Here is a 21327-nt window from a genome sequence, read left to right as displayed (position 1 = left end):
AAATATTAAACTCAGATGATCTAGTACTTAGTTTCCCCATCCAAGATCCATAGATCATTTCATCCTAACAGGGACATACTTTTCTGGTACATTTCAAAAATGTCAAAATACTTCATACCCATTCCATACTATTCCAAAACTGACATTTTGAGACATTGTGCATTTAAATTTCTATTTGCACTTCTGCCCATGATCAACATAAATTAGATTATTTACATCTACAGCACAGTGAAGGAAACTGTAAGAATGTCTAGCTTCTCTGCACTAATCACATTATGTTGAAAAACTATTAAATCCTATGTCTTTTCTTGGACTTCATTACTCCACCCGAGACAAAGAAAAGCAGAGCTGCAGAATCTATCAAAGACTACCTAATAAGATAGAAACATTTTTTTTCAATCATGTCTTCAGATGCAAATCCACAAGCTTCTAAGAAAATGAATTTCTTTAGAAACCAGCATACTGTAAAAAAAAATAAGGGGGGGAGGCCAAAAACCACGTTTATTCCTTTCTCACAGAGAAAGGTACACTTTAGAAGCAATTTCACCTACAGAGGAATGATACAACATGTTCACACACAACGTAAATGGTGAAGAAAAATAACTCAGGTTTTCTGTCTAAGAGACAAACATGCAGACTTGACAGATTCAGAGTTTCAAAGTGACCTGAAGTCTAAAGCACTATCAATGCTTTGTAAGTTACTTTCAGATCATGCAAACACTGAAAGTGCGCATAGCCCAGTACAGAGGCAGGCGTTCTTGGCAGTAAAGACATCTCCAGACGCTGCTGATTACTGTAAGTGTAATTTTTAATTATATAGAGCTGTAGAAACAGCTACACAGCTATAAATTAATGGTGGGGGTGGGGTGGAGAATTCCTCTGCAACAGAAAGTTATACACTGTCTAGAACTGGATCCACAGGTACCAAAAAGGAAACCTAGGACACCACACAACTATTGAAAACTGTTTCAGGAGCGCAAACTAAAGAAGGAAAGTTATTTACACAGAGTAAGCTCAAGTGGAAGAAAACACAGCTAGTAGTAGGGAATAAATAATTATGAGAAAAGAAAAGACATAAGTTAAAACATTGACAAATCAGGTACAAACTGCAAATGGGAATGTTAACTTCTAAAGGTAAAATGTAGTGGTAAGTCACACCTGACTAACTTGTAAAACCCTGCATACAATTAGTTCATGCAATAAAAATACCAGCACATCTTCAGTTTCACAATGTCAATGTTATATTAGCAGCCTTGAAAGGAGAAAGAAACAGAAAAGAGTTTTGGCAGTGTAAAAGCAAACACTTTCTTTGGGCATTTCTCGTGTTACACTTAGAAATGGCAGAACAAGAAGATTTGCTTGTTCGTGTTACCAAAAAAAACTAATTTCCCACACTTTGCTAAATTAGGTTTTGATAGACATTATTTCATATGGAAATGTTTGTCATCTACATCAGCTGCAGTCTAGCTGAACCTCTTGTGAAGTGCTTAGGTTTTTTTTCAATATACTTACATAGGAAAAAAAACCACAATAAGCAGTGAATCTTTTTAATAGAGCTTCCTACAGTGTAACTCAAAGATCATGAAGAACTATAATTTGCAGATAACCTTAGAGATAATACATTCTTGCCATCCCACTTTTGCAAATTACAAGTGTATACTTCAAAAAAAAACAAAGCAGTAAAGATCAGAAAGTATATCACAAGCAAAAACTAAGGAGTTGAACAGAAAGGGTACAAATTGAAGACTCAGCTTTAAAACCTTAAAGGCAGAACAACCCAAAAAAAAAGGTGTAACCCCAGGTATACAACAGTCCAGAGCAACACACAGCAAAGTTTACAATTAAAATTAAACACTGCATGATGCCACTAATAAATACTGGCAGTAGTACTCAGTGAGTATGCTTAGAAAATATCTCTGCTGATAGTAGCTGCTACCAAACCTCATCAATTGTTGTACCTGGTTTACAAAACATTAATACAGTATAGCTAGTCTAGCCAAAGGGGTATTAAACCTGCCTTCACTTCAATTTTGGATAATTAAAAAACCAAAACCACCCAACATTTTCTCCCTTTATAAGAGAAAGAATTTTTTTTTAAACAGCCATTCGAAAAAATAACCCCTTGAGAACAGCACCATTTATTAGACATTGTAAAGATATACTGTGTAAACCAGACAGGTATGATCCCCTTCAGAATGCACAACAGAGTTACCTGAGGAAGGTGTAATATCACCCAATAAAAAAATCCATAATAAGCAAGGCAATATTTCTTAGATATTTTTACAAAACTTAGACATCTCCAAAGAGGAAAAAAAAAAAGGTAAATGTGTGTGTGTGTGTTCACAGAAAAATAACATCTCTAAGGCATCTAAAATCTTTTAATCAAAATATGCAGCAGATAAAACGTTCAAAGACAAAATATAAATCAGAATTCTTTCAACTGGTTTCCTTGGTTTAATAAACTGTTATATTGCAGCTGTAAATTTAGTTTTTATTTTGTTTTAATTGGAAGAAACTTACCTGTTTTGCATACATCATGGAAGATTTTTAGTAGAAGGGCTTTAGGGATGCGGCCAGTTTTTCTGACAGAGTTATCCATCTTACTTAGTGCCAGGTCAAACTGCCAGGGCCGCCTGGTTTGAATTTCTGGAATTGCTTCTTCTTTAATACTCCCCTCCTGTTGAGGTGCAACTGTAAGGAACCTTATTTGGTGTATTTGATTTCTGCTTAAATAAAACCAAACAATATTGATTACAATTCTGTGAATCATTTCCAACCACAGTGGTCACACAACATCAGAAAGATGATGTACTTCTTGATGATGTATAATTTACATCACTATGGAATATTTTAGAGAAACAAATAAATACATGTGATTTATTTTGGTGTCTTTCTACTTTAAAAGATACAGTTGAGTATACTGTCTTACAGTGACAACTGTTTCCCTGAGCTTTTCAGTTGGACTCACCTCATGAATGAAATGGTTCAAATACTAGTCAAAAAAATCCCCCCAAAACAACCCATCCCCCCACTGCCCAAAACACCACCAACAACAATAAAACACACCCTATTTTTGAAGTCATCAAAGTGCAGTTAAAGCCTGCAGTCCCATTACAGCTTCTCAGAAAAACTTAACATGTATTTCAAAAATCACTTTGAGAACAATCAGGGCAATCTATCCCAGAACACAACAAAGCAATGCAGCAAATGCAACCTTTCTTTTCAATTATAAACACACAAAAACTAATGATGAGGCAAACGTTTTAGACAGCTGCAGAATTTACACTAACAGGTATGAAGCAGCCATCCTATGATGCAGCCCAAATATCAACTTTGGATGCATTTACTGTTTATTTTCTCAAAATAAACTACGACAACAAAAAGAAACAATGAGAAAGTTTTATTTCTGTCAAAACAGTAAAAGCTTGCCACTCACAAAACCCAAACCCAACTCAATTATTAGATACAAGCATTTTTGGAAGTCAGCTCTCAACTATCCTCACAACTGCATAAAATAAACCAGACTACTCTCCTCCAGAAGCAATACATGTCGGATGGCAAGAAGTGATTGCAGTCACTTCTGAAATTGTCCTCCCTCATCTCTGCCTCTCAAGACAGGTCCTGAGCTAAGGTTTTGTAAGATCTATAGACTAGTTCACAAAAACCAGTTGCAGCACTGCTGTTACAGATGCTTCAGGAGTCCTATGCAGAAATAGCTGCACATTTTGTTGAAATGTCAGCCTAAAACACAACTGCCAAGTCATTAAGCAGCACATCATCTCCAGAGATGGTGACTCTACCACTTCCATGGACAGCCTCATCCAGTGCTTTACAAACCTCTTGGTGAAGAAATTTTGCCTCATGTCCAAATCCAGCCTCCACTGGAACAACTTGATGGCACTCCTTGTCCTATTGCTTGTTGCTTAGGAGATCTATAACCACCTCACTACAGCATCCTTTCAGATGGCTGTAGAAAGCAATAAAGTCTCTACTCAGCCTCCTCTTCTCCAGACTGACCACCTCCAGTTCCCTTAGTGGCTCCTCATAACACTTGCTCTCAAGGCCACTCACCAGGTTTGCTGTCCTTCTCTGGACATGCTCCAAGACCTTAAATGCTCTTCTTGTAGTGAGGGGCCCAAAATTTAATATGGCACTCAAGGTGTGACCTCATCAGTGCAAAGTACAGGGTGACAATTCCCTAGTTCCACTGGCCACACTATTTCTGATATAGGCCAGGATGCTGTTGGTCTTGGCCACCTGGGCACACCACTGGCTCACATTCAGCTGTTGACCAGCATCCTGTAGTCCTTTTCAACCCAGCAGCTTTCGAGCCACTCTACCCCAAGCCTGTAGTGTTGCCTGCATTTGTTCTGACTGAAGTGAAAGACCCAGGACTTGGGCTTTGTTGATCCTCAAACCATTTACCTTGGCCCATTGATCCAGCCTATCCAGAGTTCGCGTTCCCCCCTCAAGCAGAACAATGCTTGCACCCAACTTGGTGTCATCTGCAAACTTACTCAGAGTGCACTCAATCCTCCTGTCCAAATCATCGATAAAGATATTAAAGAGAACTCACCCCAGCACTGAGCTCTGCTGAACAGCACTTGTGAACAGCTGACAACTGGATTTAACGCCCACCCAAGCCATGAGCAGTTTCTCCAGCAGGATAGTACAGCACATGGTGTCAAAGGCTTTACTAAATTCCAAGTAGACAACATTCACAGCTTCTTCTCTCATGCACTATCACCCTGTCACAGAAGATGAGGTTAGTCAAGCAGGACTTGCCTTTCATAAATCCATGCTGACTGGGCCCAATCATCTGGTTATCCTTACATGCCATGTGACAGCATTCAACATGATCTGCTCCATAACCTTATCCCACACTGACATCAGACTCACAGGCCTGTACTTCCCCAGATCATCCTTCTGGTCCTTGCTGTAGATTACATTTGCTAACTTCCAGTTAACTGGCACCCCCCTGGTTGTCCACTGTTGCAGCAGCACTGGAGCGAGCTGTTAAATGCCAGGGAAATTAGTGTGGTGCCTATCAGTGTGACGTTAAAAACAAGACCAGTGATTTACCATCTAGTTGCTTCTTGTGAGTAGGAAGCAGCCCAAAGACCACCTTTTTCCTTGCTGCTTGAAATCTTGATCTGACAATGAAGCAGGTCAAAAGTGTAGGAGTTAAATTCTTTAAATTAAACCAGCCTAAAGAAGAATCTCTTTAGTAAAGGAGCTGTGACTAAAGTTTAGTAGATGTTTGGCTTTTGAAGGCATTAGAAAAAATAAAATCCCTTAGTAATGAGGAACATCAGTGCCATCTAGCATTATCTGTTTCGTGCAGGCAAATTTTACACTGCTCAATCTCCTCAAGTTTCCTCATGAAAGATTTTCCAGCAAATTATCTACATTTCATTTTACTAGAGAAAAGACAATGAAAAGACCTGAAGGAGGGTGAAAAACCCTGCCCAAAAAGGAGAGATACTCTCTTTCAGTCTCAGTGCCATCTCTTTCCCAGCCATTCCTTTGGGATAGCTCGCACTATATTCGCATCCCTCTGTGAAATTAACTCACTAACTCAGCCCAACACCAACTCAGCCCCTTCTAAAAACAAAACAAAACAAAACAAAAACAAAGAAAACCAAATAGTGCTCCATGAGGTTAGAGCGGAAACATCTCACAGAAGTACATAATGGACCAGAGCGAACCAGAAAAAAAGGAGTAGAAATAGGTCCTAAAACCAGAGGAACTAGGGGGAAAAAAACCCCAACCTGAAATGGAAAAAACAAACCACTTCTGACAGTAAGCAGCTACTCACATCATCACTTGGAAACTTGTTTTTTGTTACTACTAATGTCATCTCTCACTTGGAAGTATTTCTGAGGGCGTCATTTCTCCTGATTATTTAATTCTTTTCCCTCTTTTCCCTCATATAATCAGACAGGGTGCATTCCATAAACCAGAAATCCTTAATCTAACTAGAGTAAAATCAAGCAGTAGGTCAAGAAAAAACAGTTCAAATACTAAACCTGAAGTCCTATTGGATGCAATAAGCAAATGAGATGTCCACAACTTCAAGTCTTTAATAACACATGAATCGCAATGTTCAGCTCCAAAAACATAATAATTACAAATCATTTGTTTTTTCTTAAAGATACAGGTAAGAAAACAAAAGACTTATTATCCACTCATTAAAAAAAAAGCTACTTGAAAGCTTTTCTTACTATTTCAAGTCAGGTTGGAAAAATGATTTGGAAACAAACCTTTGTAATACAGAAATTCATACTTTGATTTCCAGTAGCAATCAAAGTTTAAACAAACAAAATTACTGTGCTTCAGATTAATGTGTCTTTTTTCTACAACCTGCTGTTTTGCTGTTGTTTTACAGTATTTTGCAAGTGCCTGAATTAGATTTTATGTAACACAGCACACTTGTAACCACAAATTGATGTCTGCATTTCTTAGATTAAATGTCAATCTGTTTTGAGAAAGCCATCAAACATTTTAAAGCATTTCCATAGCTCCACCAGATTGTCTGAGGACCAAAACAGTATGAGAGGATACTAGTGTTCCATTTGTTACTGAACTCTCCTTGCTTAGCATGTAGGATGACGCTGTTTAAAACTTACGTTTAGAATATTATATCAGTTGCACACTGTAAAATATTATAGTCATACACTAGCTATTTTCTTCATGCAATCACTTAACCTTCTGAAAGATCAGCAAAACTGGGTATTTCTATTTACACCCTACACATATACCAGGTTATCAAATTTGGTACAGATGTTTCTGTGAATTTATACTGCTTAAAGAGATTTTAAGAAATGGCAACATTAGAGTATGAGCTTCAGCTTTAGACAGGGGAGAACAGTATGAGAGTACAAAACCTGAGGAACTCAAAATTCCACAGGTATCCACCTAAATTATCACTACCAATCTGAGATACATCTAGCATCAGGTGCAGACTTTTAGCATGATTTAAGGCACTGTGCAATACTAAGCCACAGCGAATATTTGTTAAAAGCAACTCTGGCTTCAGAAGCTGAATGAAGCTGCAGGCATGCAGTGTCTTGAATTTGGTTCTTAGCACTACAACTCACCTAAGTACATAAAACTTAGGAGGGGAAAAAGAACTTCTAAGAGCTCACTATCCTCAAAGACTGAAGAGCAGACCAAAAGATAGCTTAAAAAAAAGGCAAACAAATTAAGGGACGCGGTATCAGGTTTGATTTCAGGCACTCAAGTGAAGAACAGAAAACCACACACTTACTGCAAATTGATACTAATGGCACAACCTCCCTACGACACAGAAAAAGCAGCTCACAAAACGAAGCAGTTATTCATGCATCAGGTATCTTCAACGACCTTGTGTGATTCTTCACAAGTTGAGAAAGAACTCATAATTAGGACAAATAAAAAAAGGAAAAGCAAAGATGAAAATCAAGAAGGCCATGTTAACCACTGCTGTAAGGAAGTAATAAGACTGCAGTAAGCCTTTTAAATATAATAAAGATTATTTTAGAAAATACATGTACCTCTTAAATATAAATAAATACAGATCATATCTTGTTTAGCTTTTGAACAATGTGAAACGCAAATATACTATGTTGGTAAGAGTACAGCTGCACAAGTGAAGTGAGTTCTGGAAACTAAGATATGCTATATTTAAGACCTGATTCGCTCTCCAGCACTTTGGAATAACCTTCAAAACATCATTAAAATTTTTGGGAGGAACATGATTATAATCACTAAAAATACAGACTGATGTACAATTTTGTACCTGACTGGACAATGTACACAACAATCTGCTAAGCAAAACAAGGAGATACAATGTACTTCTAGCTACAAAAATATGGGTGCAGTAGTTAACTTAAAAACCACATATACATAGAAAATTAAAACATGCAGAGCAGTGTTTGCTGCAAAATCAGGCATGTATTTTGTGAGGTTCTAAATTAAGCTATCTCATGACCCAGCTAGGACAGGACTGGCACAATTCACATCCACTCAATAATCTCATTGCCAATCTGGGTGAGAGAACAGTTAATAAATTTGGACAATTTATGTGTGACACCATAAGGGTAGCAAACTCTTTAAGAGAGCCTCAGGCTTCAGTTATCTTGATTACTTGATGCAATGGCTTGGAATCAACAAAAAAATTCAATACAGACCAAAGAAAGCAGTATGCCTTGGACAAAAAAAACCCAAAACTAAAAGCCCAACCAACACCACCAAACACACAGAGAAACATAAGATGGTGTACAGTTGGCTAGCTAACAGTACAACCAGAAAGGTACTGAAAATGAGCCACTGATATACACGCATCATCGTGCAGCAAAAGAGAAAAAAATCTTCAACTCCTTATAAATGTAACATAGGTAAAACAGAGAATTATTTATCATGTTGTGTTTAGTCAGAAAAAAAAATAAGACTCATCTATAGAGAGTCTGCACTCATCTCTCCCATCCTGCTCTCAAGGAGAGAAGCAGCTGTACCTAATCCATCATGCATCACACCGGTAACATATAACTATTGTAACATTTAGCTGTAATGAAATATTAAAACAGAATACTTGGACAGTGAAACTTTCTCAGTTGGAAGCTTATAAAGTAAGATTAGGAAGGGAAAAAAAAAAACACAAAAAAACAAACAAAATGAAAAATAAATTTAAGCAACATAAACCACTCAACGAAACAAAAAACACTGAAAATATTTCCCCCCCAAAAAATCCAAATGAAAAACTATAATGCATGACCTTGACATTTCTGGTAAAGCCTCAGTGCTAAGTGTTGGATTACATAATCTTATGCTTTAATCCTATTTTTTCAGTTATTTTAATTAATTTTGTTTAGAACTAAATGCTGTGCTACACCAAAAAAAAATGCATACCTCTCCAAGGGCTTCAATGAGTGCCAATTATTTATTTCATCAATTAACTTCAGCATATTAAGACTCGCCATGTGAAACCCTGAACTTGCAAGCACATGAAGCTGCACAATGAACTTCAGATCTGTTTGAATTAGCAATCTCATTCTTCCCCAGCATGTCTTGTTTACTGTGCTTCAAAACTGTTTCTTAGTACCTACCCAGAACAGCTCAAACTGTCTCTACAATGTGAGGATTAAAAGAGTAGACCTTACATATACAGGAAAGATTAAACCGTTATATGCTCCTAATGCCAACACACAAATCCCTAGTGTTAACTTTTCACCTCCAATTTAGCTTACAACGTTTGTAAAGTAGTTGAGGATAGGTTAGCACAGTTCTTATTCCATATTTCCAGAGCAGTGCCTTAAATTTTCATTCTGGTACAAATCTGACACAACAGCCTCGGTAAAAAATGTCCCTCTTCCCCAGAACTCAAAAAGTAGGTAGCTCCACTGCTCTCTCTGGCAGCAGAAGGTTTACTTCCTGCAGAACTTCACTAATTCCAACATTTAAAAAAAAACAGAAGCCATCATACAGCTATTTGCCTCCCTTTACTGAAGCCACACTAAGGTAATTGCTATGACTTATCTGAAGTGGCCTGCAAGAAGGCTGGGGAGGGACTATTTACAAGGTCTTGTAAAGACAGATGTGCTAGTTTGAAGGTAGCTAGAATGCTCTTGTGAGAAGGACTAGATCACAGGCTGTGAAAGGAAAACAATGGTGATGGCTACTTCACTCATAGGCTTGTTGAGATGTATAAGAATAAAAGCAAAACACAGATAAGGGAGTCTTCTCTCGCTGCTCCTGGGGAATGGGCTGAGCTGCATCTTACTCTCTAACCTTTCACTCCATTTTGGACTAATACACTTTGCTTCCTAACTCCTTGGCCAAGCTTCCATTCTTCCTTGGGACTGGGGTAAGGTTGAGAGGGGTAGGGGAAAGGTGAAGGGGTGACTGAGAGCCCCTCCTGGGGACTCAGGTTTCTGGGAAGGCTGTTGTGTTTCTGTATCACCTTTTACCTTGTCTATTTCTGTCTATAACTGTATATACTGTAAATATCTGCTTGTACATTGTGCTAGCTGTAAATATAAGCTTCATTCAATTTCCAGAGCCGGCTGAGTCTAATCTGGGTGATTTCTAAAGTTGGGGAGGGGGGCGGGCAGGGAACACCCAAACCATCACAACAGAACACAAAACAGTGGGTTTAAACTGGATGAAGGGAGATGTTAGGAGGTTCTTTACAGTGAAGGTAATGAAACACTGGCACAGGTTGCCAGGGAGGTTGTGGCTGCCCCCTCCCTGGCGGTGTTCAAGGCCAGGCTGGATGAGTCCTTGAGCGACCTGTTCTAGTGGGAGGTGTCCCTGCCTATAGCAGGGGGTTGGAACTAGGTGATTTTTGAGGTCCCTTCCAACCTAAACCATTCTATTATTCTATATAAGCCATGCTCAAAGTTAAACAATGGCAAACTTAAGAGTTGAAATTCAATACTGTACATGAAAGCAGTACAGACTTTGCACAAGTTAATTTTACTAGACAGAAGACTAAATATACCACTTCTGAAGGTTTAGTATGATTTACATGACTGCTAAAGGGGGGGACTCCCTAGTCACAGGGTCTATCTCCCCTGACTTAGCTATGGTCACCCTCAAAAAAGGACCACAACATTCAGGTCAGCATATCCTTATTTCAGTGAGATAGAATAGGATCCTACAAGACAGTAAAGATTGTATTTTTTTCATGTAGACTGAGAAACCTCAAGTTTCTTGGAGAAGATCTAAAAACTCTGCCTAAATCATCTGCAAGAAGCAAAGCAAAAAACCTTTGGTTTGTGCTATTTCTGAGAAAATATCTGGATATTTTATGTCTGTCAGTAGAACACAATTGAACAGCACAGACTGTAAAACTATACTGGAACAAAGCATTGCTTCAGTATTACAAAATGCAAACCTACTGAACATCACCTCTGCGCTTAAAGCACATTAAGACTATCATTTTGCTAGTCTAATTAAGCATTCTGCTTTACATTTTTGTCCACTGGTGATGGACTGCTGAGTAGGATGGTGAATTGCCAAAGGCAACTTGAGTTTTTAATGTTTGGCTTACACCACGCTTGTATCTGAAGCAAGATTCTTTCTAAGTGTATTATTCCCAACTCACCAAGTTTTTTGCAACGACAATTTGCAAAACATTGTGTGTGGCCGTCTCTTACCAACTCCAACTCCTCTGAAGAGAACACAGATCCTGCTGAAAGCAGGTTTCTCCACATCACAGTATAGAGTTTGGAGAGATGTTCTTCGCTCTGCGGTCCCGAAAACCTACATTTAAACTCAAAGATGAGAATCTCACACTGTAGAAGTGAGAGCAAAGCCAAAGATATTTTCAAAGACCTGCATGCAGAGATTCCAACTGATTTTCTTCCTCAGCTATGCTTTCATGATCTGTGCCTAAGAAGCCTAAATGTCCTCCTTCCCTCAGGACAGATACGGTGTCAGCTACAGAATGAGTACAACAGCACTGACACATTCTGAAGTACAGTTCACCAATGCAGCTGGCCAGCAATGGGAGGGATATCCTTCCTCCCAACCCTAAGTTTCCCACAGCAGCATGATGTAACATCAAACTATAACATAATCACCTACAATATGCAGAATGAAGTCCCCAAAGGATATTATGATGTTAATTCAAAATCTATTCTGAACACTCATCAACTGAGAGGCTTGTTAAAGCACTCCTGTGAACAAAAAGTTTCAACAAATCACCTGTACTACATGAATTAGGAAAGTACTAAAATTTGCTGCTGTAGATCTGATGTTTGTTGTACTGGCTGTAACTGCATGGCATGAGAGGAACAACATGCAGCTCGGTAAATTTCACATCACATAGTAGAGGTGCAGCACAGCAGTGGGAAAACAGAACTCACATTATGTAGTAGAGGGAAACAGTAAATTTGCTTTAGATCAGATTTGCTATGAAATGCTTCTCAACCATCACATGCAGTGGGATACCCGCCTACTGTCCCAACCCATTTTGGGATGGTGTTTAAATTCAACTTTAGAGCAATATAATGCTTCAATAAAATCTCTTCTTGAAAGTGAACACATGTCTAAAGACGTTAATAAATATGTAATTTTTCCGTAGCCACTATTGCAATGAAAGTCTCAAATCTGTCTCTGAACTAACTGTATTATGTTCAGTGCTAAAAGCAACTATACCAAACACATGTAAGCATAATCATTTCCCCAGTGCTCTTGCAAATACTAAGATTATTCTTTGACATTTATTTGCTCTTAAAACGGTGGGGTTTTCACCCCACTAGTCCAATTAGAACTTCTCTGGAATTTACTGCAGCAGACTGTGTTCTACTCAAGACCTGTGTACCATCTCGAGACCTGGAGAGCAAACACAGCAAGTCAAAATGTTGTCTGTACATCATTCTAGTCCTTCAAGAAGTAAAGATTCAGGCATTCCAGAAATAAAGGCTCAGGCTGAAAAAACCCAAGAGTCACTAGTTACTTAAGGTAAAAATAAATTGCACGAGATCATGTGCTTGTATGTGCCACTGCAGCTCCTAAGTTTTATATTTGCTTTATACTTTGGTACTAGAGCATCACTTCTATGCTTGGATACCTAAACACAAACAGCAAAGTGACTGTAGGACAAAGATTCTGTGTAAAAATTTATTTAGGAACTAAAGTACTGGACAGAAAGAATGCACAAATTTACGTGTGCTGGTCAGTCTTAGTCCAGTAAGTCACCATTTAGACCAAAATCTAAAAGCAACTAAATAAATACCACAGCTCCTTCCTGTTCTCTATCAAGCACCTTTCCCACACAGAATGACAGAATAGTTTAGGTTTGGAAGGGACCTCAAAGATCACCTAGTTAACTAAACCTAGCTAGGATTTCAGCATGATATCCCACATATGATCTCATTTATACTTGAAAATGTATAAAAGGGAGTAATTTTGTGAAGGATAAAAAGTATCATTTGTGCAGGAAAAAAAACACAATCAAAAAACCAAACCCCAACTATTAAAGAGTCAAATTATCATCACATAAAGCACTCCTAACTTTCCTTCCAGAAATGCAGCTATAGGGGGAAAAAAAAAAGCAGTTAGTCCTTCAAGAAGTCACATGTGAATTTCGGTGAATATGACTCCTTGCAACAAACTCACATACTGCCAGTTGAGGAAAAAGTAAAATCAAAGCAGAAAAAATCGTTTATGATTTTCAGCTAACTAAACTTGCAGTTCTGTTGGTAACTGGTGTTTTCCTGGTTCCCTGGTCATTGCTGCCCACCTGTCGTATCGACTTTGGCATTTAACAATCTTACACTTCAGTCATGTCTGCCTGGTGAAGTCTCTGCTAGTTGGAAAGGGGGAAATATAACCCCCATCTTCGGAAAGGGAAAAAAGGAAGACCCTGGAAATCAGGCCATCCAGTCTCACATCTGTGCCTGGCAAGATCATGGAGCAGATGTTCCTGAAGAATTTGCTAAAGCAAACAAAATCAAGAAGAGGTGATTGGTGGTAACCAACATGGCTTCACCAAAGGCAAATCATGTCTGACAAACTTGGTAGCTTTCTACGATGGAGTTACAGTATCAATGGATAAGGGAAGAGCAACTGATGTAATCTACCTGGACTTGTGTAAAGCATTAGACACTCCTGCATGACATCCTGGTCACCAAATTGGAAAATGGTCTGCTCACTGGACAAGAAATTGGCTGGGTAGCTACACTCAGAGAGTTGCAGTCAACACCTCAATGTCCAAATGGAGACCAGTGACAAGAGGTGTCCCTTAGAGGTCAGTACTATGACCAGTGCTGACATCTTTGTCAGCAATACAGAAAATGGGATTGAGTGTACTGTCAGCAAGTTTGCAGATGACACCAAGCTGTATGGTCCAGCTGACACTGAAGTGAAAGGATGCCATCCAGAGTGACTTGGACTGGCTTGAGAGGTGGGCTCAAGCCAACCTCATGAAGTTCAACAGGGCCAAGTACAAGGTCCTGAGTGACCTGGTCTACCAAAACTAGATGATCTTTAAGGTCCCTTCCAATTTAAACCATTCTATGAATCTATCAACTACTAAAACCAGCAGAAAAACATTCTTTTTTTAGGTAAGATTTTGGTCAGGCTTCCAAACTAAATCAACTCACAATAAGATTGACAAGCAATAAAGCTAGTGCAAGCAGCAATGACTACAGCATTTTAGTAGTGAGACTTCCCTCTATCTCTCTGACTCTTATGTTTCCATCCCTGTCTCCCAAATCAGTCCTCTGCTGAACATACTTATCTACCAAAGCAGAAAACTGTTCTGGTTTTCTACCTGAAATTAACATTGACAAAGAGGGAGCATCGAGGCTGTAACAAGGCACAGGCAAGCCAAAACAGAGCTCTCTCCCCTTTATTAGCACTACATTGTTACATCAGCTCATAAAACTTTGTCTGTATGTTTAATGTTTTTATATCCTAAAATTTCATGACAATTTTGTCTATACCATTCTTTGGTTATTTAATAAAAGCAGTTACTAACGCTAACTGAAGCTACAGGCAAATATTTTTCTTTCAGATAATAATGCTGTGTTCCCATATACAGAGCTAATGGCAACATTAGCTGCTAATTGAATAGTTTGTAAGGTGACACTTCCACACATCAGGAGCATCATATCCTCTTCTCACACTGGATCCTCACTAGGTTTTGAAATGTAAAAAATACAGCAAATGGACATAGCCTTAGAGAAAAAGATATAACCTTCTATTTACCTAGGCACTCACCTTTAGAAATTATTTATAATTACTTTATCTTTTACACAAATTTCTAGTTATCAACTGTAGTTACAGCAAGTTATCAGATGTACATGTAAGTTAAGCATCTCAATCTATTGCAAACTCCCTCTTTCAAGATTTAGAAACTGAGCATGGCAGACAACAAAAACCTCATCTCTTTGAGACTCAAGTCATAAGCAAACCTTACTCTCATTCACAAGCAGTCTGAGGACTAGCTGACAAGTAACCTTCAGCGCTAAAAAATAATCTGTACACATCTTTTTGTAGTTGTAACTGCCTAGTTGTCACATACCATACAGAACAATAAACACCAAACTCTGACAAGTTATCATCTACACAAGGTGCTGCCTTCTTAGGACAGGCAATTAAGGAAGAAATTAAGAAAGCGACAAGCTTGACTATATCCCAGAATGCTAACATCATCTTTCACAGTATCACCAAGGTTGGAAGAGACCTCATAGATCATCGAGTCCAACCCTTTGCCACAGAGCTCAAGGCCAGACCATGGCACCAAGTGCCATGTCCAATCCTGCCTTCAACAGCCCCAGGGACGGCAACTCCACCACCTCCCCGGGCAGCCCATTCCAGTGTCCAATGACACTCTCAGTGAAGAACTTTCTCCTCACCTCCAGCCTAAATCTCCCCTGGCGCAGCCTGAGGCTGTGTCCTCTCACCTGAGAGAAGAGAGCAACCTCCCCCTGGCCACAACCACCCCTCAGGTAGTTGTAGACAGCAATAAGGTCTCCCCTGAGCCTCCTCTTCTCCAGGCTAACCAATCCCAGCTCCCTCAGCCTCTCCTCGTAGGGCTGTGCTCAAGGCCTCTCACCAGCCTTGTCACCCTTCTCTGGACACGCTCAAGCATCTCAACGTCCCTCCTAAACTGGGGGGCCCAGAACTGAACACAGTACTCAAGGTGTGGTCTAACCAGTGCAGAGTACAGGGGCAGAATGACCTCCCTGCTCCTGCTGACCACACCATTCCTGATGCAAGCCAGGTTGCCACTGGAATCTTTGTGAGCTCCTTTTTAAAAAGGTCTATTTAAAAAAATCCTGAAATACTGTGTGTTCCCTATAAACACAGCTTCTGATATGTTTGTTCATGTATTTAGGGCTGAACCTGGTGCATTTCTATAACCAGGTGTGTGTGACCACAACAAACATCCCAAATGTGAAGCTGCAGTGCGTCACCACTAGATAGAATGTTTACCTCCCCCCAAAGCAATATAAAATGTTCTCATGTTAAGGGAGGAGTTGCAGGAAGTTCAGATGCACAAGGCACCAACCACGTGCTAGTGGTTAACACAGTGACTGGGATGCACACAGGTGGCTTGAGTTTTCCATCCTACCTATGTGACAAACGATAGGGAGCCACAGGAAAGGAATCATGCTATTCCTTCCTCGTGGCAGCGAACTCAGTGGAGTCTGACCAGCAGAGGAAGAAGCCTAGATTTCAACTGTGAAGCCACCCACCTTCAATCACTGCTCATTTCTGCATGGTCTCTCCCCTCTCCCTCGATTCTCCCTCTACACAGCCTTTCCCACTCTAACGGCAGCCTCCGGAGACCTGAACCTCTTGCTCTTCGCAAAGGCGAGCACTCAGATTTTGTGTGAACCCAAAGAAAACATTCTCCTTAAGGAGAAAGTTCACCCTCGCCGACCCAGCCGCAGGGATTTCCGCGGGGGTGGTCCGCGACCTTTGACCCCGACGTCACCCTACCGCGCGCAGGTGGCGGGAAGACACCTGGTCGGCCGGGCCTTAGGGCTCCCGCCAGTCGCCCCGGGGTCCGTTGCAACTGGAGCCAAGGGCCGCAGGGCTACGGCCTCGGGCGCACGAGATGGCCTAGCCGGCAATGCCCTTGGGCATGAGGATTGACGCCTCTGCCGGCCCCGCCGCGCCCCGTACCGCCTCATCGGCCTGCCCGCAGCCCCGCAGCATGAAGTCTCACCTGGCGGGCGGCGGCGGGCGGGCGATGGCGGCGGCGGGCGGGCGGAGGAGCGGGAGGAGGCGCGAGCACAGCGCCCGCAGGCGCCCGGCGGAGCTGAGCAGCGCAGCCATGACCGCCAGACGCGGAGGAGCACGTGAACCCAGCGCCGCGCCACTGCGCAGGCGCGCAGGGGGCAAGGGGCGGCAGGCGCCGGCGCTCCGCCCCCGCTCGCCCACGTGACGGACGGAACCATTGTTCGCGGGTGGGCGCTGCGGGCCCGGCTCTCGGGAGGGGCCTGCTCCTCACTGCCGGCTCTGCCAGTGATGAGACATCCCGCGCCAGGTCGCGGTACAGCCCCGGCTCCTGGTTGGGCGGGTCGGTAGCCAGTCTGGAGTTGCTTCCAGCGGAAGGCGGTTGAAGGGTGCTGTGAGCCGGCCGCGGAGGGAAGCGTGGGTTGGGGGTGATTCGCCGCGCCCCCGGAGGCGGAAGGAAACAGGTGGAAGTAGCGACTTTCCCAGCAGGCTCTTCTTGGAGCAGGTCACTCGTGTGTGCGCCGTCCCGTCCGTGCGGCTCTGAGCTGCGTGATGGGGGACCCCTGAGCGTCTGGCGTGTGGGTGGCACCCGCCTGCTCTCCTCCACAGGTGGCAGTGACCTGGGCTATGGGGCTCCCGGCGCTCTGCGGCCGCGCGGGGACGGCGACGGCCCTGAGGAAGAAGGGCGGTTCCGGGGGGCTTTTGCTCTCCCGGGGACTGAGGCGGGACGGAACTGCCATTCGCCGTGGGTTATTTCAGACGCCAAGAACACGGGAGGTAACGTGCCAGCGCGAAGAACTTCCTCAGCTTTCCCTTCTCTAGAGTAAGGAAAGCTCCCGTTTTAATGGATTATCCGCGTTGCTCCCAGAAAGCAGTTCTTCCACGGTAGGGCTGGGAAAGCCACTTGTGACGCTGCCATGAGCCTTTACAAGGCGACTGGGACCTGTGAAATCTTGTTACCCCCTGCTTCCTTCTAGGCACTTCAAGGGGCACTTCAAGGCAAGGATGGACGTGGCACTTGGTGCCATGGTCTAGCCTTGAGCTCTGTGGTAAAGGGTTGGACTTGATGATCTGTGAGGTCTCTTCCAACCCTGATGATACTGTGATACTGTGAGGAACCAACCGAGAGTGAGTGGCACCTGAACGAACTCTAATAAACCTTTTAACTGTACATCTCTGCTTGAGCTTGGTTAGATTTACTAATAGGCCATCTGCACTGACACTCGATTTTAGCATGCAAGTTAAGCTGCTTCCGATGTCATAGTGTTAACTTGGATTGCTATTTAACAAGTTAATTGCATGTTTTCATACAAAAAAATAATGTAGTTATGTTTGCCATAGACTGTAAATAATTATTGCAGGCCAGAATGATTTCTTTTGTCAAATCTTCTACAGTCAGCTGTTCCTCATTACTTGGAAACACTTGCAAAGACTTTTGGAAGGCCCAGGTGCTTTTCTTATTTATAAGGATAACTCAACCATAAACTGCATCTAGCAGGGCAATATTTGTAATGTTACTGCTCATCAGGGCTTCTGTCATATGGCATTGTGATCAGTATTTCATGGAATACAGCATTAATGAATTCTGCATTCAGTCTTAATGAAGAAGGGCAGCATTTCATTTATTTTAAACTCAAGTACAAACCCAGTAGCATATGCTATTGGGCTGGCTTAGTTATGCACTTAGTGAACTTTGTTATGAAGTAGTGCTCCTGGGAGCTCACTGTAGTAACACGATAAAAGAACATCTACAATTCTTACAGTAAGGAGCAAAAATGATAAAACTAATGACTGAAAGAGTAAGAAAGAATATTGATATGAGGATCATCAGCATAATAGTAAATTCTTGTTGTGGAGACTTCACTGCTACTGAAAGAACCGTTTTGAGAAGTGTTTAGGAGAACAATGTGACAAGTGCTCTCCAGGAACTCCTTCAAAGGACAACAAAAGTGCAAAGGTTTGACAATCTGATCAGTGGATAACAGGAACTGAAATGATGAGCTGCTCTAAGAGGAACTGTCTTTTCACTGCCATGTGAGAGGTTATAGATATTACTATGTTTTAGATATAAAGAGCTATTTGCTGGATGTGAAAAGAATAGGAGGTCTTGAGGAATTAATTAAAAATGAGCTATAGGTGAAACCATAGACAGGAAGTTACATTCACTAAAGTTCTCTGAATGATTGAATCTAGTTCACATCAAGATCTGAAAAACAGAAAAAAAACAATCAGTAGATTGAAACGATGTTTAGTCAAGAGTTTTACTTCTTTGGATGAAACTAAGTTGTGTATTAGATGTGTAATTTGTGCAGAAAAATTGCTGATGCTTGTATGTGAAAATCTAGCACTGTATGATAGTAATTACCTCTAGTAGCTGAGAAATGGGTTATTAGGTGAAAAAGTAGTTATGCCATGCCATGCTTGAATTGTATACAAAATGTGAATGAGGCACTGGGATTTCAGTATGGACAAAACTTGAGGTGTATCTGTGGGTGCACAGTACAGTAGCTACGCTATATTTATAGAAAATAAAAATCCAGAGGTACAAGGATATAGAAAAGGCCAAAAGCACAAACATATCCAGAGAGGCAAATGAAGGTCGTCATCCAATTAGGAAGATTGCAAAAGATGTGCTAGAGAAAGGAGTAAGTTGTAGAAGGAAAAGCTGTGGTCTGCTTCATGAGGAGCAAGTGAAAAATCGGATGTTGAGAAGTCCAGGCTAATAGAGATGGAAAGGAAAATGTGGCAGACAAGAGATAAAGGAGGCAGTCTAGTGAAATCTGGTTTGTTGGTTCCACCAATGAAAGAAAGAATAGCTTCAGAAAGTTAAAATAAATCCTCTACTGAATTTTTATCCTTTTTCTGAACAGACCACATCCTCCAAGATTCTTGGCCTGATTCTCTCTGCCCAGAGAGTTTATTCCTGTTGTTTATCATTCCAAAGAGACTATTCCTGGAGATAACTGATCAGTGCCAGGTTATGTTCTGAGGCTCTGGAGCTGTCTCTAGTATTGAGTTCCTGTTCTCTTAAGTTTTCAGCCTGTGGCAGACAATTGCCTGGCATAGTCTGAGGAGTTAGCATTAGGTTGGGGCTGCTGCTAGTAGGCAGTTTGGCAATGCCTAGCTGTCTTGGAGAGCAGGAGGATTTTAAAATAAGAACTCTGGCCAAACTCTTGCAGTCCACTTGAAGTCTCCAGACTGCTTCTGGTTATTCAGGCTGACAGATGGGCATTAACTACATGCATACTACCTCTCCCAGAACTTAGAAGTTCTAACACCCAGCCTAGACCTCCCCCAGCACAACTGGAGACTCTGTCCCCTTGCTCTATTTCTGGTTGCCTGGCAGAAGAGAACAACCCCCACCTGGCTACAACCTCCCTTCAGGTAGTTGTAGACAACAGTGAGGTCCCCCCTGAGCCTCCTCTTCTCCAGGCTGAACAACCCCAGTTCCCTCAGCCTCTCCTCATAGGGTTTGTGTTCCAGGCCTCTCACCAGCTTCATTGCCCTTCTCTGGACACCTTCTAGCACCTCAACATCTCTCTTGAATTGAGGGGTCCAGAACTGGACACAGCACTCAAGGTGTGGCCTGACCAGTGCTGAGTACAGGGGAAGAATAACCTCCCTCATCCTACTGGCCACACTGTTCCTGATCCAGGCCAGGATGCCATTGGCTCTCTTGGCCACCTGGGCGCACTGCTGGCTCATCTTCAGCTACTATCTACCAATACCCCCATATTGTGTTGTTTAATGTTGGCAATAATTTATGGTATTTTTTCCAGGATCCCAAATTACCTTCAACTTTTAGTACTTAAGTGTCTGTGGGAATGCAAGAAAGAGGCACACAATAAAGAAAAATGATTAGCTATGAAGAGTGTTAATTGTGAGAGTCACAGGGTGTCTCCCTTGTGGAAGAGAAGGAGACTCAGTGGAAGTCTAATAAGGAATGAAAATAAGTGGAAGAGGTAAGTTCAAAACAGAACTATAAATCATTTGTATTATGTTAATGCTCTTTCTGTATTATGGTGTAAAAGTAGCTCTGGCTGTAATAAAGTTGATTCTGCATGCCCTGATGGAGTCCATTGTGTGCTAATCTACAACTGTCTTTCAGGTCTCATAATCTGGCCAGTGTTGCTTTACCTGCAGCAGGGCAGGTTTTCCATCTCAAGTTACACATAAAATTCAAGTCAACAAGTGTTTTGAACTAGTCAGGGGTGGGTTTGGGTTGGTTTTGTTTAGGATAAAAAGTCAAGTTAGAGCTATAGAAGTGAGATGGACATGGTACAAACCATGTTTTTCAAGAAAAAGTGGAGAAGAGTGATAACTGTAGTTTGACAGAAAGAAGAAATTTGTGAGATGACAGTAACTCAGTAACTGGTAATGGTGCTGACTGGATGGAAGGACTGCTGTTTGCCTCCCAAAACCAAGATGCAAGTAAGTGCAGCTCACTTGCAAGAAGACACTGGCAATCCATGGATTTTTTTTTCCATGGATATTTAAGGTTCAGTTTTGTAGCTTTGATGCCTTTGGGCCATTTGTCATTCAAGTGTCATGTGTCAATTACTCCCCTCATGCCACAATAAAGCAAGCTCTTGCCCTTGCTGTAGTTTAAGTTACAGCTGTTCTCGTAGTCCATGGAAGCCTAACTGCATA

At 41.5% G+C, this 21327-nt stretch overlaps 1 protein-coding gene and 1 long non-coding RNA gene across 3 annotated transcripts in view; one reads left to right on the top strand and one right to left on the bottom strand.

The window, feature by feature from the left end:
- Positions 1-16938, bottom strand: part of LRPPRC (leucine rich pentatricopeptide repeat containing) — a 96727-nt gene extending 79789 nt beyond the window's left edge. Inside the window, exons 1-2 of one of the 2 annotated variants that reach the window (XM_064158399.1) lie at positions 16667-16938; positions 2521-2726 (exon numbers count right to left, since the gene is read on the bottom strand). In XM_064158399.1, the coding sequence (XP_064014469.1) occupies positions 2521-2726; positions 16667-16776 (316 nt within the window). In that variant the 5' untranslated portion in view covers positions 16777-16938. The remainder of the gene's footprint in view (positions 1-2520; positions 2727-16666) is intronic. The other variant, XM_064158398.1, reaches the window with a different exon arrangement.
- Positions 16098-19041, top strand: LOC135183424 (uncharacterized). Its single transcript, XR_010305554.1, has 2 exons — positions 16098-17654; positions 17793-19041. It is a non-coding gene; the product is annotated as an uncharacterized LOC135183424 (long non-coding RNA).
- Positions 19042-21327: the final 2286 nt, after the last annotated feature.

The sequence above is a fragment of the Pogoniulus pusillus genome, chromosome 18 (assembly GCF_015220805.1).
Source record: "Pogoniulus pusillus isolate bPogPus1 chromosome 18, bPogPus1.pri, whole genome shotgun sequence".
Taxonomy (NCBI): domain Eukaryota; kingdom Metazoa; phylum Chordata; class Aves; order Piciformes; family Lybiidae; genus Pogoniulus; species Pogoniulus pusillus.
The sequence above is the reverse complement of the archived record's forward strand: the minus strand, read 5'-3'. Positions and strand labels throughout refer to the sequence as shown.